General features: G+C 37.5%; 1 protein-coding gene across 1 annotated transcript; it reads right to left on the bottom strand.

Annotated features, from left to right (window-relative positions):
* Nucleotides 1-7,735: 7,735 nt before the first annotated feature.
* Nucleotides 7,736-17,080, bottom strand: LOC139152852 (organic cation transporter protein-like). The gene is made up of 7 exons (XM_070726204.1): nucleotides 16,640-17,080; nucleotides 14,256-14,359; nucleotides 10,767-10,804; nucleotides 10,099-10,147; nucleotides 9,059-9,218; nucleotides 8,364-8,488; nucleotides 7,736-8,024 (listed from the first exon to the last, which is right to left on the bottom strand). The coding sequence occupies exons 1-7, from the start codon at nucleotides 17,078-17,080 to the stop codon at nucleotides 7,736-7,738; spliced, it is 1,206 nt and encodes a 401-aa protein (XP_070582305.1).
* Between the last annotated feature and the right edge of the window lie 9,990 nt (nucleotides 17,081-27,070).

The following is a 27,070-nucleotide window of genomic DNA, read 5'->3' as shown; positions in this document are numbered from 1 at the left end:
AAATTTGCACATGTACTCGAGAGTACATTTCGTTGTGCCTACATTAAGTAAAATTGAACCAAGTACGTCTAAAAATGAGTGTGGACGTAAGCATAGATGAGCGCACTGATGCACGCTTGCAATGGACATAGGCATAAAGCTACAAACCCCTCACCCGACGCGACCGACAAATACATCACGGTGAAGCTGACCATTTTACATGACGTAAAATGACACTCAATCCGCTGATCGGGTTTTTGGACGATATATACAAGTTGACGTAAAGGTGAAGAGAAAAACTGGACATGCTTCGGAAATAAAACATGAAGATTAGTTCCAGTCATTGGTATCATATGAATATATAACCATGAGTAGTTGGAACTAAAATGTTCTGGGTACGAGAATGTTCCCATTGTTGCCATTCAATTTAAGCAATCGAAGCATGCAATGACTGATAAATAAGCCATGTCAATAGTATTGAGCTAGCCTATCAAGAATCCGACCATGTAGATGGACGTTGCACGGGCATATACATAGTTTTGGTCACAAACAATATCGAACTGTCGAAATCGAAGAAAAAATAGATTTATTGCACTTCGTAATTTTATGATATCCATACACAACAGGCTTACTATCATAGCTTATTAATTTCAAAAGGATTTTATGCTATGTGCTATGCTTATATTCCTCTTGCATTGAGTACAGAACCAGGTTGTTTACGATATTGGTAGAAATGTTTATTTTGCTGACCGGTGCCTATCGACCCGCTCTCGTCAAATAAAATTTGACGAGAGCGGGTCGATAGAACGTAAAGTGATGTTAACTAATCGGCAACAAATGTTACATCAGAGTAAACAGTATTTGAATAAGTCCTTTTATCGCATCACGGACATCAAACTGCCTCGCGGAAAGTAGAGTAATGTTTTTAGGTGAAGCCATTATTTCAAGTTCACTATGTACTGCAAACAATTACATATGACGCAGTTTTATTTCATAAAAGACATTTGTTTGCCTAAAGACGAATAGTTTGGTAATCAGTGCCTAAGCTCCATAAACGAACATAACTAATCGTCACTCTGATTTACGTATATCTAACGTGCGATAAAATTCAGTGCAGGTTCATGACATATTGCATAATCTCTTTAATATATGATATATGGAAATTTTGCACAAATAGCATTTTATGCCTATAAAATGTTTCAACAAAGCTACAGGTATGTATTATGCACATCTAAAGTCAATATAAAACCAGATATGAACTGAATGGCCTCGCGTGCACATTTTGTAAAGTACTTCTTGGGGTATTGGCTTTTATGACATTACATTGTTTTTATTCCCGAAATTAATCCAATCTATCTAAATTTGACATTATCCCCACTGTATTACGCAATGAAAAAAAAGAAAGAAACCATTTGAAAAATTATGATCCAACAATATCTGTCGATGCAAGTGCAAATGGCTGAGCAGGCTCTTGACTGGCAGAGGTCGCGTTTGCGTATAAATTCTGCATATTTCACATAAAATTGCCATGTAGAACGAGTTGACCTACTTCACAGTATCTCAATGCGCCCAAAAACGATACAATCATCTGTGCCGCGCCGTGTAGCAGCAAAATGAGTTCGTGACCTTTGAAGTACGCGTTTCAAAAATAAATACCCATGGGAACCTGCTCACCACGCCACGCAACTCATGTACAGCTGACTATGGTGCACTTGTCAGGCGATGGTCGATGATTCTGGTTATTGCCTATATTGTCAAGTTCAATGCCTAATTTACGGAAACACGAACTCTGTCTAGTGTATTCGAAGCTCTGCGTACAGGTTGTGCACACGGCCTCTACCACGTGCTGTCCTGTGGACAGTGCGGTACAAGCCGTCGGCCTACCACCGTACCGCCGGGAAACGCAGACCTATTGTACGCAGGAGCTAGCCTTCTGCTGCTGATTTAACATCAATGCCAACATGGAAATCTCATGAAAAATTTGTCATTGTTGGTTCTGTAGCTAATACAATCTTGAAAAGCAACTTAAAAGACACAGACTGTCAATACGTCGCCATAATATTATGCTGATCTCAGCGGAACCATGCCGGAATATAAATTCGCTGACACACACAAAAGATTGAAAAGTGTCACTCTACATCTCATTCTCAGAGAAAAATGCATTGATCAAATATTATGACGCTTACCTTCGATAATCTAGCTTTTGGTTCGCTATGTCCAGAGTAACCCACACGATTCTTAAAGTCAAACGTCGACACGACGACATCAACAGTCAAAACTCAAGATTAGCGATCAGCGCGGCCGAGTGACTGAATTCAGAAATCACTTTGTGTAAAATGTTTTAGTATAGCGCCCTCAAACATACTTATTTAGCCTCCCATAGACTTATACAGGCCACAAATTTTCTTTTACTCATAACTTGATAAATTCGCAAAGCACAACCACCAAAAACTAATCAGTTCTTGCAAATTTGAAGAACAAATTGTGTGCGAAATGTGATCGGAATCTGCCAAGCCGTTTTTGAGATATCGTGCTAACAGACAGACAGACAGACACACACACACACACACACACACAGAAACGCCTAAACCATAACCTCGCTGCGCGCATGCGCACGCGAGGTAATAAAGCTGTTACTCTCCATAAATAGTCAGTTCATAATCAGTGTGCCAAGTGCACCAAATTTCCAACAGTTTCATCTGACCATTACTTACTTTCATGTAAACTCTGATAAAATTCTCCTTTGATATTCATCATATATAGACACACATTTTTAACTATCAGCTAATGATCATGACCATAAACTTGGTTGATATCTCTGCTGGTGAACGGAATTGTCCTCAAGGCTGTCTTTCGCCAAGTGTAAACGATATATCCATTGCTTCGATTCAGTTTGTGTGCGATGTGCGATAGTGAGTGTATGAGCATGAGTGCTTCTTAACTCTAAAACGTGTGGAGATGTTGCAGTCAGAAAAATGTAACAAATTCGTCCGCTAGGTGACTAGATACCGTTGGTTGAGAGTTCAAACCCGATTGAAAACATCGAATATGGCATTATTTATCTATTTATTATTCACATTAAAGGATAATCCATTTACAGATACCAACTGAATGAAAGTCTCACTAAACTCATAAAAAAGCTGTACATTATATGAGTCAAATGCTTTTAGTAAGTTGCATTAGATGTGCTTTTAAGGTCAATCAAAATATAATGGTGCATATAAAATGGGTCAGTCCAACCACAGTCCATATGTGAAATTTGCAGCGGGTACTTGTAGATAATTGCTACATGAGGTGTGAAAAACAGTTGACAAGATCCATCTGCTACTATACAATAGATGTTTATTCTTCCTAACGTTTCGGATGTACACGGACGATCTTCATCAGAGGCTATACAGACACAATGGAAAAAAGGGGACGAAAATTACATTTTGTTGTACTCCATCAATGAATATGAGAACAAATACGCAGATATTTAGCGTATATTAGGCAATGCAGATACGATTTGGTAGAATGTAAAGTCTATAGTTGAAATGTGACTACTGTAAAGAAGGAACAAACAAAAAATGAATAGCCTATGTATAGCCTCTGATGAAGGTCTTCCGTGTACGTCCGAAACGTTAGGAAGAATAAACATCTATTGTATAGTAGCAGATGGGGCTTGTCGACTATTTTTCACACCCTGAATATAAACCAGCCCAAAATTAAGAATTCATCCAAAACGTTTTAAATGGGGAGGTCGCTGCCTCAAAGTTAAAGTAAATCAGAAGTAGACTTTGAACTTCCATATAACATTCTACAATTTCCGAAAATAATATTACTTCTTTATAGGTAACAATATATCGATAATACTTTCTTATGGTTCACTCACTACCATATCCAACACTTGTCTGCTGGCATGTGTGGTAAGATTTTCTCAGCACAGTTTCCTGTGAAGTTGGCGAGCCACATTTGTGCACTGACTTCGGTAGCCTAAGGCACTTTGCACCAGGAGTTTGTGATGGCGGCAAGCAATAGAGGTCCGATTGAATGCTACGCAAAAGTGATGCATAAAGCCTCCTAGGTTACACTTCAAAACGTCAACGAATTGTAGTATTTTGACTATGGAAAAATAGAACCTAAGTTTATGATATAGTTCGAAAATACACACGAATACATACGAAATTGATCTGCATTTTGGATAATGAATTTTGAAGGTCAGATAAAATCTTTCAAAAGTGCAATCACTCTCAACAGAACAATTTTATAAGACTTTACGCAATTTGTCATTTACAGTATGTTGTAATAATTCCAACAATCTTTTTCTACTGTCTTCTTTATTCATTGCAGTGAATTCAACTGATTACTACATGATTTCTACATAACCGAATACCAAAATATTTCGATGCCCTCCGTGGTTGCCCGAGATGATGACTTCCTTCTTAATGCCTAGTCGGTGGACTTACCTCCAAGATACTAAATGAGCACAGAAAAAATATATCCTACCTTATGATGCTTTGTCACACTCTTTCTCTTTGCTTGTTTACATAAGAAAATTTGTCCGTCTGCCTACCAAAAGCCGGCGTATAAAGACCTACCCCGTATATATATACGGTTCAAGAATAAATTTATTCAGAACGCTAAATTATACTACAATCATATTTAAAATGTGACCCCCAAAAATCTGGTTGATAAAGACAGCTTCATGCAAATATTTATGTTATATTCATACCCTTATTTAAAAAAGGAGAATAACTTGTGGCAATGATTAAACTGACCCTTCTGTATTCGGATTGCAACAATGCTTACTCTTAACTAGGCTCTAACTTATACACAAGCAAGGTAGATAATATTTTAATTGAAAATATTATCACGAAGTAATTCTGGAGTAAGCCCGATTTAAGCCACGAATGGAACGTGACAGAAGTATTCAGTTTATGACCATTGCTTCCATAGGAAGGGAAGTTTCGTTTTCGACTTTACGTATTTTTCCATAAACGCCAGGTCCCTTCTTCGGCTTCCTGTGAGAAGACATAGAAATATGTGACCATTTCATTAGCTGTTCATAACGTACCTGAAGAAGATTGTAAGGTTAATTAAAAACGTCAAGATCTGTGCACTTTATTTTTAAGAGTAAATTAGAGCCAGAAAGAAGATGCACAATTAATTACAATAGATAAAGGTACCATGAATGCAGATAAGATCAGAAAATAACATGTGATTTTCAAATCTAGCATCTATGAAAAGAGTGACAAAATGTTAAATTAGAAGAATCTAAGTGTTTTCGTAAACTACTGAGTAAGAGCATGTTGATCATTTGGTCAATAAATATCAAAGTGCAGGTATTCATGCTAGCAGATAATATATGGAATATGATACATGCAACGCGGCTTACTTTCCGAATCGCTCGCCTTCATCCAAAGTTTCTGGTAACTTCTTGCCCCTTGTCTCGGGCAGAGGTAGAATCAATATTCCAGCGAGTATGCATGCGACTCCGAAGACTACAGCAGGGAGTTTTGCCCAGATCTTGGACATCAACAACAGCTGGGGCGCCAAGATTCCCCCAATACGGGCACACATTGAACACATGCCAACACCAGTCGACCTAAGAGAAAAGCAAGATAGAAAGGGCAATTGCGTCAGCTGTACTTAATTTATGCATGAAATGGAGTTACACAAATCAACTTAACGATATGCCGGATATTAAGTTTTTCCTTAGAGACGTACATATGCAGGTGTTTACTAGACACCTTGATATCCCTTTAGGTGGGTTATCCTCTTATAAAATCTCAATTGCAAGTTTGCCATTGAAACAGGTGTAAACACTCTGCATATTGTTCTTTAAGTGTGTGTACTATGATGGTAGTTTCTTGTGCTATTGTATAACGATAGTTGTTACCACCCTCTGTTGCCAATTTTGATCGATACAAATCTAAGTAGAAGCATTGAAGTAGCTATATAAGAAAAAATTCTCTGCATCGATGTGGTTCATTGGCGACTATTTAGTGCTCATAGAGCCGTGCTAAAGTCAAGTCTTAGTGCAGTGGCAATGAAGAGTGTTCAACTCTCCCGTGTTGTTGTTGATCAATTAAAATGGAAAAGTAAGAGAAATACCCTCGTTTAGCAATCTCTACGGTAAATGAGTGTTCAACTCATTAAAGCATACGATGGAGTTCACGCACCAATAACTGAGTTTAGTAACTTCGAATAGCCCTACACTCTAGATCACATGCTCACAAAGTCTGTCAGCTCAGCCGACTTGAGTGTACGCCCCAGAACAGTCCGATAAGGGGTTTTATATTAACTTCCCTGAGGCAAACTTCGACTGTAATATTGTGAATTATATCATATACCAGTGTACTGATGGCGCAAATGCATGGATCTGATTGGTTGCGACGTGAAAAGAACCGTGGTATATTCGCGATATACCACGGTTGGAACACGCGCGAACTCTCAAAAAGAGCAAAAATCCTTTCCGACGTTCCATGCCAGAATTTCATTATACTGTTATGATACAGTAGCAATAAATTACATCCAGCTATGGTATGCAACTCGATTTTGACCAGTTCACTTCATATACGCACTCGCTATCGCTCGCGCATTTTTATTGTGAACTGGTCAAAATCTCGTATACATATAGTGGTGGAGCCTATTATATTTGTTGATGGGTAACTGCACAACTTCGTTATCAAAAATGCATTTACAAGCGAGATGATTTCAACTTTAGTATTATCAATTTCTCACACCTCATCAGTAATATTCAGCTCTCACCAGCTTATGCGGTATACATTTCCCAGCTTATTCGATATGCAAGAGCATGCAGTTCATATGGTGATTTTGTAGAGAGACAGCCATCTCTCACACAAACTGTTAAATCAAGGTTACATCAGAGAAAGACTTGTCTCTACTTTCAAACGCTTTTTTGGCAGGTATCGCAAGCTGGTAGATAAATACAGCATCTCTCTTCGACAAATGATCGCTGATGGCATCAGTGACATTGGACCCTAGTTGGCGACCACTACCTATTTGACTCAGGTTACAGATTGATATATGGCGGGTGACACATGTGGGGCAGGAGCACTTCTTGGCCTTTTGCCCAGAGGTCAATATATCTTTCTTTCATGAATTTGACTTTGTTGTGTGTACCGGTGCTTTACTATCTGTTCTGTGCTGTTTTGTGTCTATGTTTATAACTGTGCCCAAAATGCAATTTTGCACTCAAGCCAAGAATTCATCTGACCGTATAGGATTGGACTGTGCATTACCTTTATAAAAGCGGCACTATTCTCTTTGAAGTGAACTTGATAGAATCGCAAAATATTCGGCAAAACCGTAAATCTCTGACAGTTTTACAAACCTGTGACATATGTATGCACAACCCATTCCCGAACAACATACCACCTAGCGGCATTATTTGAAGCGAATTGGAACCTGGCGGACTTTTGACGAAAACAAATTATGTTTGCTAGCACAGAAAATTCTTTGCCGGCAATATCTTGCATTTGTAAAGATGAAACTGTGTACACTCACCTGAGAGGAGTGGGGAAAAGTTCAGCAGAGAACACGTAGACCATACCAAAAGAACAAGTTACCGAAAATTTGCTGATTGTAGCCAGGGTGATTCCTATCCATAGGGTAGCACCACCTTTAAAAGATTAAAATTAAATTTTTATGGCATTTCTATACATCAATGTAAGATGTTTCCATGATCGAGGTATGATTCTATGTTTGGCTGTCTGTTTGTCTGTATCTCTGTATCAACGTCTCTAAGTCCATGTTATTTTCTGATTAACGGTGCACATTTTTCTATATGAATATATGTTTTACTTGGCTGAAGGCACTCACATGGCGGTACAAAAGCTGCAGCAATGCATGTAATTCCACCGATGACCATGGTGTAAAACATCGACCAACGACGGCCCATTCTCTTGTTGTCCATGATGAACAAACCAAGAGCGTAGGCAGGAATCTCGACAGCCCCGGCCAGGAAACAGTTGAAGTAATCATTACCACCCAGGTTGGACGTGTTGAATGCAAGACCAAAGTAGACAAGTGTATTGACCAACCTGGAATGAACAGAAACACTTCTTCGGTTTCAATGTAGAATACCGTTGATTTTATATTGATGATAGTGCTGTCGCTCTTTGTGTGACTAAGATTGCACAAATCAGCATCCAGCATTGGCTCCAACCTAATTTCAAATTACGACCCTTCCTCTATACCTAAACCAGTAATGCGCGCGTAAACAATTGTAACCAAGTATGATTTTAAACTTATGTCACACAACCCAAATCGAAAGTATACCCTATAAAGACACTTATATATACACAAACATACAAAGGAGACATGTCGACAGATTGATGTGACCTTTAATAAGATCTACTCGGGACTCTGATTAAATATACGTAAGGTTGTCATCTTTTAAAATATTTACCAGTTGTAGAACAATATGAGTGTCTTCTTTCTCGATTTTAGGAAGTTGAAATAGGTCCAGCATAGTCTCCTCCTCCTTCTTATTTTTGATTGTGTCCTATAACCGATCAGAGTAATAAATTTTAGTATTGTAAGAGATTGGACACTGAGCCTAGAGATTCCTGAGGATTGAAATGAAAAGATTTCTGTACATTTGATAGGTCCCCAAGATACATTTTAAATATACCCTGCATTGCTTTTTGCCTTTCTAGTCTACTGTGTAATCTTTAGTAGGAATGAAGTAGCACCTAAGAACAATAGTATTCGCTAAAGCCAATCTTCCTCACACCGAGTAAACTTCGGAATTCAAGCCTTGCAAGACCCGACACGTAACTATGTAATCAACTGTGCTACTATAGCCCCGATCATGTCACATTAGACTGTCATAAACAAAGTGAAATTGAATGTCAATATATGGTGGTTTCAACAGGGTTCGAAATCACAACGTACGGTACCCAGTCACCTAGCAGAGAATCCACAGACAAAACCGCTCGGCCTAATCTCCAATCACAAAAAGATTGGTTCCATAACCGAGCTAAGGTTGTTACAATTTCTGACTGCGACGACGTTACAAAGTGTAACAGTATTAATCCCCCCTAAAATTTTAATAGTACTACTGAAACCATACCATCTTCTTAGTTTCACCCATTTTCATTTGGTTCCAAGAGTCACCGAAGATATCGTCTGGAACGGGAACATTGTTGATACGGGCACATTTCCTTATGATTCTCTCCGCCTCTTCCTTCCTTCCAACGGAAAATAGCCATCTTGGAGACTCTGGTATCAGCCTTTGAGAACACAGAAACATGTTTAAGACAGCATTGCACATTTGAAGGGTTGGCACAACGCAAAAACCTTTTAAAAGAAATATATATATATATATATATATATATATATATATATATATATATATATATATATATATATATATATATATATATATATATATATATATAATATTTATATATATAAACCTACGTGATCTGCTGGTACACAGTAAAGTTTCCAGCACTACAAAAACAGCAGGTTTCTTAAATGCAATTCTACCAGAGGCTGCAACATCTGCAAATACTCACACAATGAAACAGAATTCAAAAGCACCACATGCAAAACTTCACACAAAATAATAAAAAATATCACATGCAAAAAAAGAACATAATATATTTAATAACATACACCCGGTGTGAAAAGCAAAACGTCGGAGAAACCAAAACAGAGTTCAGACTACGCTTCAATAATCACCTATCATCAATCAGGCAAAATTTGAACACCACAGTAGCTCTGCATTGCAACCAACTAAACCACACAATCCAAGATGTTGACATAATTGGCATAATTAAGGTCAGGAACTCCAATGACACCAACCGCATAAATCTAGAATCGCAATCGATAGCAAAACTAAGCACATCAACAGCTCAAGGCTTCAACATTCTTGCAACTTAAATACACCGCCGTTCTCAGTAATTATGCATAATAAGGCGCCCTCACATATCATCCATAAATAGCCCTGCCTGTAACCATTTGTGTGAGATTTACCATCCCGCGCCAACACACTAGGTAAGCCAAATTACTAAAAATGCTCTTAACTGCTCTGTAATTTTCTGTTTTCAAAAAGACATGTACGTTTTACACATCTAAACTGTAATTGATTTTTTTTCAACAGAATACCTGATGAAGGCCAACGTTTCGTCTGAGAAGTTGGACTTTATCAGGTGTTCTGTTGGAAAAAAAATCAATAGTGCTCAGATGTTGTCACTTAAATCAGCCCTTTTTAGTTTAATATTAAAAGTTAAAGTCGAAAACAGCAAGGAAAGCTGGCAAAATTATTCTTCATGTCTGTTGAAATATTTCAACAACAGTTGGGTGGCATGAAACAAGCGCTACTGCAATAATGATAAAAGACCGATTTTGTTTAGATTTTTAGACAATGGAAGAAGAATCAATAAAACTTCAGATTATAAACAATTAAAATACAGAGAGAGAGAGAGAGAGAGAGAGAGAGAGAGAGAGAGAGAGAGAAAGTGCGATTGTGCACATCCTCAGAACCAAAGTAACAGGGGTAAGATGCTATAGTGATATTCAGGTTTTTTCAGGTGGAAGAAATCCTGAATTATGAGAACATTGTAAGAAAGAAGGCTGTAAGAAACAAAACCGAGCACATTTGTCACAGTCTTTCTTCTCTTGTTAACAAAAGATGAATCTCTAAATTACAGGAATGCGGTATCTTACCAAATACAAATGCCCCTAAATAAGCTCCATACGAGGTCATTCCAACGAGGAGTCGAGCATCCAGAAGCCAGTCGAGAAGGCGGTGATCACTCCGAAAACAGTCATACCAGCAACACCTATCAAGAAACCCTTTTTACGACCTATCCTGCAATAGAAATCATAATGAGTGTTATTCAATGACAGGAACATAAGATACATAAACTGTTAGAAACACACACACACACACACACACACACCTACACACACATACACACATATACACACATGTATATGTATCTATATATATATATATATATATATATATATATATATATATATATATATATATATATATATATATATATATATATGTGTGTGTGTGTGTGTGTGTGTGTGTGTGTTTCTGACAGACAAACATAATATTGTTTACTTATGTTAGTATTACCCGATGCTCTGGCAATAATTTAGATCATTATCATAAGGTTGTTTAAGAAAATCTTTTGCTTCTCATATACATTGAAAAATCATTACTGTGTGAGAAATGTATTTTATCGGCCCTACGGCAGGTGAACATTTGCCCAATTTCAAGATGGCAAATAATAGGCCCGGCGAATCAACATATTAAGGCGCTACACGTTTAGAACACGTATTTCTAGAAAGGGTCACAGCAAACCTTTCTTGGTAGCCAAGTTGACGATGACGATTTTACTCGACGCCACCTAAAGTCTGGTTTCACCATATACGCTGAGCATATTGGTGAACGATGTAGCCGAAGCACAAAACCGAAAATTTTCGGCCCCACAGTGGTTCTTGGTGGCTTCTGTATCTTCAAAGCTTACTGAATCAGGATCCGCTTGATGCCACTCTGGCACCCTTGGGCATTTTAATATATTCAAGATGGCCGCCAAGGTGGCCGCCAAAACATGCAAATTGTAATATCTCAGCTCCATGAGATGCTATGAAAGAGATTTTGGTGTCATTTGCCGGGAAAACAGGGCCAAGGAACTCATTTCTCTCATTGCCCAACATGTGCAACTCTTAATTTGCTTAAAAATCCAAGATGGCTGCCAAAATGACCTCCAAAACAGGTAAAATGTCTTATCCAAGCTCAAAGAGAAGCTGTTGGAGTCAGTCATTTTGGTCTCCTTTACCAGATAAATTGGGTCAAGCAGTTCATATCTTTCATTGGCTGGCATATACAACCCTTAATTTGCATAAAAAATCCAAGATGGCCGCCCTAATGCCTGTTTCAGTATATAATGGGGTCATATCTCAATACACTATGCCACTGATTTTGGTATCTTTCGGCAGGTTTGACGGATCAAAGAATTGGTATCTTTTGCTATATTTGCTATAAAAATCAACCATGAAAATGTGAAATTGATACTTACAATCCAAGATTGCTGCCAAGCTGGTTTCCACAACAAATATCAAGGTATATTTTAGCTGAAATTGCATTCTAGAAACTAATACTTTAGGCGTTCAAGGCTGAAGGATAGTTATATAAAATGTAAAATATTACATTGAAAGCAAAAATGGCCTCCCACTATCAAAGATGGCCACAAAAGTAGATGCCACAAAAACATTGAGTCGTATCTCAACCAACCAACGAAGCATTCTTGAGACCTATTTCGTTGTGTTTGGTCAAGTTTTATTTGTAACAAAGTTTTCTAAGCTCAGAAAACAAGAAATGAAAACTGTGTTACAAAAAAAAAATTGACCAAACACAACAAAATAGGTCTCGAGAATGCTTTGTAGGTCGGTTGAGATACGACTCAATGTTTTTGTAGCCTCCTCTCCTGTGGCCATAGTTGATATTCGGTGGCCATTTTGGCCTTCAATGGATTATTTTACAATTTACATAAAGAACAAAATGCTCCAGCCTTGAACACGTAATGTAATAGTCTCCAGGATGCAATTTCAGCTAAAATATACCTCGATATTTGTTGTGGAAACCAGCGTGGCTGCTACCTTGAATAGTTAGTATCATTTTCAGATCTTCATGGTTGATTTTTAAAGCAAATATAACAAAAGATACCAATTCTTTGACCCGTCAAACATGCCGAAAAACACCAAAATCGGTGGCATAGTGTATTGAGATATGACTCGTTACATACTGAAACAGGCATTAGGGCGGCCATCTTGGATTTTTTATGCAAGTTAAGGGTTTTACATGCCAGCCAATGAAAGATATGAACTGCTTGACCCAATTTATCTAGCAAAGGAGATCAAAATGACTGACTCCAACAGCTTCTCATTGAGCTGAGATATGACATTTTACCTGTTTTGGAGGTCATTTTGGCAGCCATCTTGGATTTTTATGCAAATTAAGAGTTGCACATGTTTGGCAATGAGAGAAATATATTTCTGTGCCATGTTTACCTGGCAAATGACACCAAACTCACTTTCATAGCATTTTATAGAGCTGACATATTACTATTTATTGTTTTTTTTTTTGGTGACCATCTTGGCGGCCATCTTGAATATATTAAAATTCTCAAGGTTGCCAAGGTGGCATCAGGCGGATCCTGATTCCGTAGGCTTTGAAGATAACCACCAAGAACCATTGTGGGCCTGAATTTTTTGGGCTCGACCAAAAACTCAGGGTTTCGGCACCAGGCTAATGCACGGAAGTCGACGCATGGTGGAAAAGACACTCATATGCACCACGTTTGTATTAGTAAATTATAGGAGGAATAATAGTCGCGCGCGGAGGCTAACTGACTACGCACGAACCGGTTCAATATAACCGTAAGTGTACTCGCGTAAATTCATGAGCGCCGCCTTGTTTTACGAGTGCTTGTAAAGAAACGAATACGAAACAAGCAAAGCTTTATTTTATCTACCCATTTATAAAATATACTGCTTCCATCACCCGATAAATATTATTTCCCATCTCGTAATTGATACAAAATACCGTTATCATCACGCTTTACAATAGAAAGAGGGAGAAAACTGCCCTACATATGAACAAGGACTCACGTCAAGAATGCTTGGATGTAAATCATATTTTGAAAAGCGCGCTCTGTGTCAATATTTATGCAAATTGCCAGTTTTAAGACAGAAAGGTTTTCAACTTGTAATACTGGCGGTAAAGTTGCTACGGTTACGTTAATGACGGCGTAATAAACCCCTTTCAGAACACAAAGGTAGTTATCATGTTAAATACAAACTGTTATGTACAAAAGAAACTTATTTATTTCCAACTTTTTGACAAATCTAACTTGCCCTGGTCTGACAACTTGAAGTGTGTGTGTGAACTGTGCGCATCAGTGGGTGACAAAATAAACTGCGTGTTTTCCAATGTACATAGCAAGTAACAATTATTTCTATTTTATTCTTTCTTTTCGTGATTCAATACTTTTATTGACTATATAAGCGTGGACTGTGTATCATCAGACGGAATTAAAGTTCCTAATTATGAGCTTTGGCGCGACACCTAGGGCCGAGCTCTATCTTATATTAGTTTTAGCTACAGATGTCATTTGACCGGGCAACCATGTGTAATTGGCCTAATGTTCGGAGGGCGACAATTTCCCATGTTTCAAATCACGTTAATGCAGTGGGATACTTTTTAAAAAAAATAATTAGCTTTGTATATATACACTTTGTCTTACTTGTCCAATAGGTATCCATAGACGAACGAGCCGATCAATAATCCAGCCATGGAGAAGGACGTCGCCATTGCATTTAGAAACTCACGGTCGCACACAAGATCAAACTGTCAGAATCGAAGAAAAAATGGTCCTCTGTACTTTTATAATTAGGAGAAAAGGATAAAAATGTGTATTTCCGTCGACAAGCCCTAGGGAAATACAGTAAGCCAGTCAGGGCCTTTTTTTATTTCAGCGTGACGAATCCAAAAAAATATCAAAATTCGGCAAAATCATGCTTCACTTTTGGAAATGAGGAGAAATTTAGGGTCGGACATATTTAAATAGGATAACAGGTTTGGTACCCGAAAACACACATATTTTTTCTTCTGGTCTTAAGGTAGAACGCGCCAAGGTGACAGATAGTCGGACTCTCCAATTTCTTCAATTCTTTTCTGATCTACCACTTGTGGGGGCTTATTTTAAAGCTCTTGGAGAAAGAAAAACTTTCCCTGTCTTAGTTTTTCGAAAATCCAATATTTATTTTTCCCCCAAAGAGTTATCACAGGAATGGCTTCCATTTAGAATTTTCAAATATCGCGAAATGCTAGGTAACTTGTTTCGCTAGTTCCAAACTTTGCATGGTGACCCCCGATTTTTATTGTTGATTTGGTAGGAGAAAGGTCGAACGTTTCATTCAGGAAAGTTTGATCAAAAGTTAAAGTCGTTCACTTGCGAGGCGCACACTACCTTAAGTGTGGATTTTTAAGTTAAAAACATATTTCAAGCAATGTGTTCTTTATTCTTACCACAAGATCATCCACATGTATGAATCAAGCCAACTATAATAGCAACTGAATTTCGTAAGTTTCGTATTCTGCGACTTATTTAGTAATGTGCCCTGCTCATCGTCTTTTAACTTCTTTTCAGACTAGTTTTTTTACAAAATTGATAGTAACAGCACAGGAAATGAGAGAACGCATTTGTCATTCGGAAGAGTGATCATCATCCAGCTCTAGGCAAATTTGAACGAATATTGGAAACAGATGTTTGATTTAGCCTATAAGGTTACATGTATACACTGCATTCCGGTACGTATTGTAGAGTATTTTTATTTCATTGTTTCATGCACTGTGCATTGCAAACAAGTAATATGATCTGACGTTTTCAAGAATGTGTCTCGCAGTACTGTATAATCATTCATTATCATGATTAGCGTCAGGTCATTTGCTCAGGTAATGGCTGAATTTTATTGTCAATGTAACGAGCTCAACCAAGGAGCATAACTGAGTCCATTCGTGTAGCCCTGAAGTACGATCCAACTCAGTGAAAGCATTCGGTGTATGGCCAAACTCGTATAATATATGGAATATGCAAACGATTCAAGGACAGCCTGCAGGGCCTACCAAATTCTTTAACAGCTCAACCTCGCTCGTAGTTGTGTACATCTGAAGCAATGGTCTGTATCGGTACAGGGCCACTTACAATAATCGGTCGAACACATTCATTTCGTAATATATGTCGTACTAATTAATCAAACTTTAAGCAGCTATGTTACAAGATGACAAACTTTTGTTATATTAGAGTAAGTCTAGAAGCTAACGTATTGTAGGGTAATTTGGAGTCCATCGTGTCACGCACAGTTTGTACTGCAAATATTTACATATGACCAGATGTTTTCAGGAATGTGTCTTGGACTATTTTATAATTTCATTGGTGGCATTCAGTTTGGTGGTCCCTCAATGGGTAATTTTTAGCTCAGCTAAATCTTGCTTTGAGGGTACTGTGTACATCAGCAGTCCTATCAAATCACAATAGTCAGTCTCGATATATGATTGCCAATCAGTTGAATTCATTCCGTTCATAATCAGATTGCCATGTGCATCAAACTGTCAGCACCTTTACCTTTAGACGAAAAACCTGTATTCGGATCCTGATAAAAATAACTTGAATCAAAGGATGAACGGACTATAGAAAAATATTATTTGCATGTGAGCAAATGATCATGACAAGTATACAAAGAATACATGTACCACGGTATGATCCAAGCACTTTCCACGGCATTTAAATTTTCAAATTCAAATTAATCTAAAGTATGCAGGTCGCTACTTTGGGGAAAAACTCTAAATAGAATTAGACTTTTGAATACACATAATCATTGATCATATTGCAACCAGATTGGCTAAGAACTTATTTACTTCTCATAGGATCGAAAATTCAGTCACCGACACAAAAACATCTACACACACCATTCACAAATATCACAACAGACCACTGGTCTTGCCCACTGGGCTACGTCCAGACGTGGGTCAGCAAAACCACTGAATATTAAGAATTATATCTTAGTCCTTCCACACTATTTAACTACCACGAAACCACCATTGCGACTTAATATACAGCCAGCCAACCTGCTGGGACACCGTAGATTTGTACTGCGATGTGTCGTACTCCATCCATGGTCGCACTTTATCTTCGTGTAGTTTACATGTGGACAGTGACGGTTTTCCATTCTCAATGGAGTATATGATTTCTTTATAGCTAATATTATATCGATAACACTGGTCGAAATATAACTCCGTACCACATCCAACATTGTGCTTGCTTGGAATAGTGAGGTTTTTCACCATCTGGGCACAGTTGTCTGTGAAGTTTGCTAGACAGATCTGTGCGCTGACTTCAGCGGCATCGGGTACTTTGCCCCAGACGTCAGTACTGGCGACTAGGAACACAGGACCAATAGAATGGTTTGAGAAAGGAATGGATATCAGACCCATTAGAACGTACAACACCTTCTGGTACTTGCCAAACTTGCCGAGGATATGCTTCAAAACGTCATCGAATTGCAGCATTTTGACTAAGGAAAAATAAGAATACTCTGTGTGGTACACTTTGAAACTACAAAGTAACAATAGGAAACTGAAGTACAGTTTCCACAGTGTATCGTGTAATCTCAGATGAAAACCTATTTTTGCTCTGATGACCTCCATGTAACCTTATATGTAACACTGTCGTGTTTTACATGGTCATCTAAGGTCACTGCACAGGTCGTCATCGAACATGTTTGTTTTTCAATCTGGCGTAGGTTACCCTGTAAGAAAAGTTTGAACATTCGCTCATACTTTGCTGAAGGATTTTTCAAGGTATGTTTTTGGGGGCAAAAAATAAAGTTTAAGACTCATTAGTTGAAAAATATTAAATCAGGCGTGATTGCAATTCAATGTTTCCAGTGTTAAGAAAATAGCTCGCTGGCCAAAGAATGAACTGTTTTCTTCAAAATTAAACAATACTCTGTTTGTGCTTGCAACGGGGAGGTATTTTAAGATTCTGACTGTCAAAGTATTCGTCTTCGAGGTTGGATTTCGATTTGATATTTGTTGCACTCTTTCGTAGGATCTTGAAATGATCTGTTTACATACCGCTTAAAAGCAGTCAATGATTCTGCCATAGTTACAGCGCGGTCGCCATTTACTCCTGTACATTATTGAATGAATTTACATTGATCATCTTTCGTTCGTTAATCGACGTTAAAAGCCATAATAGTCTCGATTCGCTTCCATTTTCCTGGCAATCTTCGAGGTGACCTTATGATTGTTACTGATCATGAAAACCGGATCGTACAATCGGCTGAAAAGTAGAGGGCAGTTAGTTGTTCATTCAATGGGGCTCCCTAGGGGAATCTGTCGAACTGGATGATAAATACCTTTTAGACACTTTCAAATTTTTATTTTTTTCTCAATTGAACACGTCCCAAACCCCAATAAAATATACATTTTCTGAAAGCCCTGATATAGAGCTATATGACCAAGCACAGTACATGGTCATTATCTGCATAAGAGTCACGTGACAGGCGTTTTGCTGAACCTTCCAAAAACCGGTTTTTCCCGCCTTATGCAAAAACGCTGCAAGATTCCCGGTTGGAATTTCTTCATTGACAGCCTTGACAATATCCTTCAAAATTGTGTTTGCGATTTTTTTCTCGGAGGCTCCATTCAAATTATATGGCGTGATAATTAAAATTCTTGAAAAGCATCTTCATCCAACACCTTTAAGAGCGCATTAAAAAAAACAAAGGCATATAAAGGAAATCCCAGACACTGAGTTTGAGTTCATTATGTTTCCAATGGACGGTGTGAATTTCAAGTAGCTAGTGTTTGTGAGCGCGAATTGACGAGGTGCCAAAAAAGGGTACTTCATTCACACATTGAATTCGAGAAAAACGCAAAAAAACAAGTTTTGATACTTCTACGCTACGGCATTCGATAATTAAACGTGCACGAGCCTCAACATGGGCATACTTTGTTACCTAGTGATGATGTCGGCCGGGAATGACAGTTGTTCAGAGAAAAAGTCCCAGGAAAATAAAATAAATCGCGGAAAACTACCAATTTTCGGAGCCTTGCGTGTCGAAACATCGCCACAGCGAATGGCTTCAGTGGGAAAAAACATGACGTCAGCAGTCATTACCGATAGCGGGCGTGTCCTAAATTCATATGTAGATAGCTTGTTTGCGTTCCCCAGATCACATTCCCCTCACACGCTATACAGACATTGCAGAACCGTAGACTTGATAGTGTACTATCGCGCTAATTGCAAAGTTAATTCTAGGACGCGCCATTGCGCAAAAAAATATCGAATGGCCCTCATTTCTACATTTGATGCGCCACTAAGGGCGCGACATTATATGAATGGGTCGATCACGCAGAGTTTACGTAGTTCATACATTCGCGTAGCTCCCCGAAGGTCATTACCTCTGTCATAGTGTGACATGTAAAACGATTCAGTTACCTATTAACCTTTGCAATTAAATACCCACTACAGCATATATGGTGGTACATAGGAAGCTGGGTAGAAAGGAGTGTGGTGTATGGGGCAACGGTTTATTGGAGCCGTACGCATGTGGCATGGCCGATGAATATAAAACAACCGCACTGGCCGCTGCGTAATGGTGGAAAGCTAGTCGACACTCGGATTTTTAACGCCGGTATAGTTGATGAACCCAGGATGATCGGGCAGTCCCTTAAATTGAAGCGTTTGCAACGTCAACCGTCCATACAAACGAAACGTTGAACACTGCAACTGTGCAAGGAAAACATCCATGATCGTTTTGAAGAACAACACATTTTAGGTCGGACACATCTTGTTTTCCAGAGTAGCCAGGTCTTTGCATAGAACAACACCGCTGTGTAAAACCCTTTGGCCAGAACCAGTGATAGTAAATTTGCTAATACATATGAGTTATGTTTAAAAGTTGATGTACCGATCACTTTATTTAGGTCCTACGGGTTACACTCTCGTGCTATATCAGTGTATGAGTAGCCTAATTGTCGATGCGTGCAAATCGAGGGCCACTCTCGGAGAAATCCTACCGGTACGCTAATCTTTGATCATGATCGTTTCCACAGTCAAAATCACAGTCCTTAGCAATTTGTACAGTTGTTCAAGTTCAACATATCAATAATTCATCACATAAGTTACGTAAACAATTGAATCAAACCAAACGATTTGCTGTTGCCATTGTTTGGCCTGTTGTGTACGTTCAAGGGACAACTTTGCAGTAGGCCTGGTTGGTTACGGGGGGGGCGATATCCAATATTCTCCCTTTCTTGACTTGATAGACTATAGTATTTTCTGCAGAAAATTCAAGGTTTTACATGTGTGATGATGATGGCCCCGATTTTCTAAAATGGCCCCTTGGGACAGTAGTTGGGGCCAACAGTGGCCCGTTGTTTTTAAATCCTAGAATGAACACTCTGTAATTGTTTATCTAACATTGCGAAAAAGACGTCAAACACCGTAAGGCGGCGTGTGCAGGCTCCGATCAACCCAAAACAAAGAGTGATAAAACGTCGCACTGCTGAGAAATCGTCGTCGACACGATGTCGTGACCACACTAAGGAAAATGACTTGCTGTCTGGTGTAGACTATGTCTGGAACTGTACGAATACTTGTTTATTGGACTAGGCTTCGACAAACATTTAATTACGGTTTATTGTTTACAGACGGAAGTAATCCTGGGTGTTTGGAGAAGTCACAGCATGTCACTATGTAATTTAGCTAGTGTCACGCACCATTGTGTCACTCAAGGGGGATTATGCAAATAGCAATGCAAATGTGTCCACAATATTTACAAAAGCTCCCCGATTTAACCGGGATAAGCACGTGCATTTTTGATTTTTAAAAATCGTGAATTACACGGAAACCATTCCTTATCTTGAACTGGCGACACATATCAATTCTGGGTCTTACTTCAAGGCGTATTCTCAGAGAATTTTGAAAATTTGACAGAAAAATGAACGATTTGGTATTTATCTACCTTAAGAACACTCTTTAGCAAGGTTTACATTAGATTTTTGCGTTTTTGCAAATACGGGGTTGCCAGGGGTTACTTGAACGTATTATTATTTATAATATTTTACATATTGCAGTAACATATCAAAATTTCGAAAAGGTCTTTACACATAACCTTTGCTTTATTGCTTCTCTTCCTTTCTGGCTATACATTACAATCAAAGCATCTATCTCGGAGGTTGACTTTCGATTTGATATTTCTTGTTTAAGTAATACGGTGTTCATTTCTCAGTATTTCTACCCAAAACGTCCGTTTGGGTAGTGAAATGACCAATTCACGTATCGGACAAGAATTTCGAATGTTTCTACCACAGCTACAGCGCAGTCACCAACTACTACTGTACATTATAGAGTGGAAATCGATCGTAATTAAATAGCCTCCATTCGGTCTCCGTTTTCTCAGACAATTTCCGAGGTAACCTGTTGGTTTTTACTGATTTAGCAAAAATCGGATTGCACAATCGGCTGATAAATAGAGGGCAGTTGCTCATTTAATTGGGGCTCCCTAGGGGCTTCCAACGAGCCGGTGAATCAATTAATTGCTTCCCCTTCTTTTTTGGCGATACATAATGTGATTCAGATCAGTTAAAATCATTTTGTATCTCCGTGTGTTTCCCTTAACCCAATTACTCCAGCTTAACTGGCTTTCCTTTTGGCTTGTTATAAATATAACTACCCTAGAAAGAGATGCTATTGAAGTCATGCACAGTTTTGAAGTCATACTAGTTAGTGGTATTAAATTCTTCAAGTTAGAAATAAAATACAACATAAGGGCTCTATAGAGTTGTTAAGGGGAGGGCTGGTGTTTTAAAAAACATATACCTATCATAAAATTGACGGAAAGGTTTGAAGGAATATCAATGTTTTGAAGGTATTCTGATTGCTTTTATTTAATACTCTGGGTTTGATGTAAAAATACACGACTACTGCCTTGAACAAAATGAACAAGGTCTAGGGCTAGTGTTTTTCAAGAATATATCTACAACACATAGGGACGATTTTGAGTATTTGCTGATATTGAACACTTCAAGCAGCATAAAATCAAAGCTTGGTTATGGATTGTGTTTTCCCAAACATGCCTATAGAGGGATGCTTGTCAGTTGATAAGTACAAATTTGAAGTCATAGCTATAACTGCTGTTCAATAATTCAAGTTAGATATAAAATTAAAGATTAAGGTTACCAGTTGTATTAAAAAAATTGCAGTTGGTGATACTCTTCCTGTCTTATGGTTAGTGTGTTACAAATTCGTATTCTTTATTGAGAAATATGTTTGTTTAAAATACATTTTTGATACATAAACGAACACGGTTGGAACTAATTTCGAAGAATAATGTTCAAATTAATCAAACGTGTTAGGTGCCCTAACGTTTCAATAATACAAATTATCCATTCAAACAAGTGGATTGCAAAAAACGAAAAGTGGGTACGCTTAAATGTGCTGATAAAACAAACATGACTACAATATCCCATTCCCCCAAACTAATTCAAATCCTGTCATGTATAGATTTTCTGGTAGACAGGCACAGCTATTTAGAGACTTTCACGTTGTAACTACCATGCCTTCGATGTGCAAGTGATGTCTTAAAACATATTACTGTTTTCTCTAAGTCTGATACCAGAGTCTTCAAGATGGCTACTTTCCGTTGGAAGGAAGAGACCGAAAGAATTATATGGAAATGTGCCCGTATCAACAATGTACCCGTTCCATACGATATACAAAAATTAAATACGATATCTTCAGTGACTCTTGGAACCCAATGAAAATGGGCGAAACTAAGAAGATGGTAGGCTTTCAGTAGTTAATTTTTATGAACTATTATTTTATTACCATTAATTTTTTAGGAAAAATACTGTCATACTCGACAACGCTATATTGACATTCAATTTCACTTTGTTAATGGCAATCCAATGTGACATGATAAGGGTTATATTGGCATATTTGATCGCTTGGTAACTTCTCGGGCCTGCCAAGGCGGGTATTCGGATGCTGAAAGAGTGTAAGGAAGACTTGAGGTAGCGAGTACTGTTGATCTGAGATGCCACTTTATTCCTACTACAGATTACACAGCAGACTAGAAATAGCAATGGAAATAGAATAGACAAGGCAAGGCATATTTAAAATGTATCTGGGCGACTTCTTCCAAATATACTGAAATCTTTCTCGGTAATCTCTTCGCGCAGTGTCCAATTTCTTCCAATACTAACTAACATTTATTATTTTGATTTGTTATAGCACACAAACAAATATAATGAGAAGGAAGCTATGCTAGTTTTATTTCGACTTCCTAACATATAGAAAGAAAATACTCATATTGTTCTATACCATTAAATATCCTTAAAAAAACAATTGCAATCATACCAATCCATAATCCAATGACAGTAGGTCAGAATTCGTAAGACAATAGTTGTAAACATAGACACAAAACAGCACAGAACAGACAGCAAAAAGACGGTACACAAACAGAGTCATATTCATGAAAGAAAGATATATGGACCTCTGGCCAGAAGACCAAGAAGTGATGTCGGGTGTTTCGAAAATAGTAAGCGCATCAATTTAATTAATTCAATTTAATTAATTAGTTAAATAATTTAATTCAATTTAATTAAATTTAAGGCATACCGTTAAGGTGGTATGTGCAATTCCATTCTGTGCATGTATTACATACAGCACACGCGAAGGCGTTTCAATCGTGCTATGCTCTTAGGTCAACTGGTGCTTGCATGTGTGCCCGTATTGGGGGAATATTGGCGCCCAGCTGTTGCTGATGTCCAAGATCTGGACAAAACTCCCTGCTGTTGTCTTCGGAGTCTCATGCATGCTCGCTGGAATATTGATTCTACCTCTGCCCGAGACAAGGGGCAAGAAGTTACCAGAAAGTTTGGAGGAAAGCGAGAAATTCGGACAGTAAGTCATGTTGCATGTATCATCTTTCAGATATTGTCTGCAAGCATGAATGCCTACACTGATATTTATTGATCAAATGGTCAACATGTTCTGACTCTTTAGTTTACGAAAACACTTAGGTTCTTCTGCATGTCTTATTTTGTCACTCTTTTCATAGATGCTAGATCTTATGATACACACCGAATATGAAAACCACATGTTATTTTCTGATATTCTTATCTGCATACGCTCTACCTCTGTCTTTATAAATCGTGCAACTTCTTTCTGTGTGTAATCAACTCCTCACAAATGAATGCTAATTTTTAATTATCCCAACAATCTTCTTCAGAGAAGTTATGCATAGCTAATGGAATTGCCACGTGTCTTCTCACGGGAAACCGAAAAAGGCATATGACGTTTGCAACGTTATGGAAAAATGTAATCGATGAGCAGATGGTCTAAAACTGAATAAATTTGTCAAATTTCATTCGTGTCTCCTCTTTTCTCTGTAGGCTAGAGCCGGGCTTACCTTGATATTACTTAATGATAGTATTTCAAACGGTTTTTATTGTGAAAAATGTGAAACAGTCGGGAAAAACTAGTAGCTGTTGTGACCGAGTGGTGTACGTGAATGTTGGTGGCGCACATTTTAGCACACATACCTAGTTCATCGACGATCTCAGCAGGAGTTATGGAATTATACCGTAACAGAACGAACGAACGAGAGAGAGAGAGAGAGAGAGAGAGAGAGAGAGAGAGAGAGAGAGAGAGAGAGAGAGAGAGAGAGATGCCGCCAAACATCGTGTTGATATATCTAGAACTTATACTCAACATATGTGTTTTGCATTGTTATTGCCGATAAAGTAATTCAGGTCTCTACTTGAATTGAATTTTTTACAATAACAAGTCACGTAAACCTCATTGTCGACGAAAAACATGAATATTTCAAATAAAGTGCTTTCGAAGTAAAACCAGTAAACTGTCGTTGACGTACGGAATGAATTCTGAAAAATGTCGCAAAATGCAATTACCGTAGCTTTTAATACAAATCACAAATATATTGGAGTGGCAACGATAGCGTACCATGGACGTTCATCATCGCCATAATCTTCTAATGGATGTTATTTTTAGTGAGAGCAGGATGGGGATTTCTATACTTTTTACCGATTTTAAAAAAGACTGTGCAGGACATCTCATGGCTATACTATCTGGAAGCTTCCTTTAACATCAATAAGGATTATAGTCTTCAAAAAATCGTTTGCTGGGAAATGTGATGGTTGGTAAATATTAATTTAACATTTCGAAAATTTGTGTACAAAATGAGCTTAAGGTTTTGTGAGATCAAAGCGCTTAATTTATTGGGGTATTTCAATTTTTGTCCCCTTTGGCATAAAAGATAGACAATGATCGGTTATAATTATGTATGGTGAAATACATGTAATAGATTCATATAATGGGAAAACGATGATGGTTGAATTGTCTCCTATTTTGTTAAAATGAGACCCATTTAGTCAACCAAAATAATTTACAAAATTCGGACAAAAATCTCAACGCTTCAACAAGTTTTAAGCAGAAAACAAGTCAGATGACCCACGTCTTGCTTTGACTCCGCTTTCTTGGCACTATATTTATCTTTCAATGACCAAATTACATGCGACAATTGTCAGGAAAACATTCTTGTGCCGTGACCATCCTTAAAACATGAAACTGTTTGATCACAGAGAACTTGTGATATTTGGTAAATGATAAAAGTGCATCAGTTTACTTCAGTAGCAAAAACTGTTACAATAACATTTATCGATTAAAATAAAATAAAGTAAGTTCCAGCATCGATAAAAAACGGATTCTTGTTTGGTTATGAAGTTATCAGTGACAATTAAAATGCATATGACACGTACAAAAAGGGAAGTTTAAAAGGCACATCGCTTAGCCTTCGTTACTTTAAGATTACACTCTGAGGGACTATCGGGTAATATACCGTACGTAATTGAGCATTACTTCTTTCAGAACAAGGCTCTAGACCGTTTAAAATTGAAATAAACAGTTACTGCGTACACGGCTAAAGACCGAACAAATTCTAACGGCTGGTTTTCTCATATTAACACATGCTCATCAGCTTAAACGCACCATTTGTGGAGTAGAATATTAATGGTCGGCAATGTGACACCGATGACACTATGTTAATGCTTGACGATTAACATTTAGTGATTCGCTAAAATTGTCGATGATGTGCTTAAATTATTTTCCACGTTTGATAATCGATGACATTATCCAGCTCACTAATGGTCCCTTTGAAGCTAGCGACGGTTATTTTTGTGTATTTATGATTCATATTCTAAAAGAGTGGATACGGAAACCTATTGTTACCATTTAAAATGACATGAATGAGTAGCAATACAACGAAAGAAAGAGTATGTTTCATCCGACTTAACTTCTTTGCGTACTTGAGGTTGCAGGTTTAATAAATATTTCAATACTACGAGAGCCAAATCCCAGGTGATACTTAAGCCAAACAGTTGGTTTACGTTAAACAGCATGGCCTGAATTTTTCAATTCAATGACTTTCTTTCAATTTATTAAGCCATTACAACTTTGCTAGCAATGATAGCAGACTATGTTCATTGTTTTGCACAAGATAAGATTGTCCATGATTTTCTTGCAGTCAAGCAAAAACATTATATATATATATATATATATATATATATATATATATATATATATATATATATATATATATATATATATATATATATATATATATATGATATAATATATTGGCTACATGACTTTTGAAATAGTGAAACTAATTGTTTTTAATTGTAGAGAAATCTTTGTTTTATTTAATTTGTTAGTGAAATGCATTCAACGTTGTCATGTTCTTCGCAAGACAGCGTTTTAGACATTTATTAAAGCTTTAGAGTAAATCGTACTTTATCAACACATAAGTAAAGTTTTGCTTTTGGTAATAATAATTTAATAAAAACATTAAATATACTAATTTTTAAATAAATAAATAAATAAATAAATAAATAAATAAATAAAAAAATATATAAAGGAATAAATAAAATAAGTGACTAAAAGGCTTTGACTGCTTGTCAAATAAAGAACAAAATAATGCTATTTTTTGCAGTTAATTGAATTTATATTTTTAACATCCATTAGAATCCAATAGACTTAATCAACAATTCAAACGACAGGCAGCTGGTAGTGAGTATTGTTTTTAAGATTTATCCAACGCAAACTGTAAAGAGGATCTAAATAGCATTTAGTGACCGAAACTGGAGCAAATCACCAATACAAAGTCAGTCTTCCGCGATACACTACACAACGAGCAAATGGATAAGCTGACGTAAAATATACCACAATTAAAGTAAAGAAACAACAAGTATGATGATATGTCATAAGACGATAAACTGCCAACGAAAAGGCAAGCTGGAGTGTCTGTAAAACGTGACACTCAGAAATGATGATAAAGGTTCTATCTGTTGTATTTTGAAGGGCCAATCAACACACGGAAGGCACAGTCTTTGATCACGAAATTCGGAATTCAAGCCATGACACGTTTCGTTATCATATTTATATCGCTGATTGCTTTATAAAAAGAG

This window comes from Ptychodera flava, chromosome 16 (assembly GCF_041260155.1).
Source record: "Ptychodera flava strain L36383 chromosome 16, AS_Pfla_20210202, whole genome shotgun sequence".
In the NCBI taxonomy this organism is placed as follows: Eukaryota; Metazoa; Hemichordata; class Enteropneusta; family Ptychoderidae; genus Ptychodera; species Ptychodera flava.
Note: the sequence above shows the minus strand (reverse complement) of the source record. Positions and strands in the feature narration are given on the sequence as shown.

Bases quoted from the DNA above. Each gene is read 5' to 3' on its own strand.
- LOC139152852 (XM_070726204.1), bottom strand. From the start codon at position 17,080: ATGCTGCAATTCGATGACGTTTTGAAGCATATCCTCGGCAAGTTTGGC. The intron at 10,148-10,766 runs GTATGACTGTTT...TTTTTCCAACAG, and splicing joins TTTCTTGATAGGTGTTGCTG to AACACCTGATAAAGTCCAAC. The intron at 8,025-8,363 runs GTATATTTAATC...TGTTCATTCCAG, and splicing joins TTAAAAGATGACAACCTTAC to GTTGGTCAATACACTTGTCT.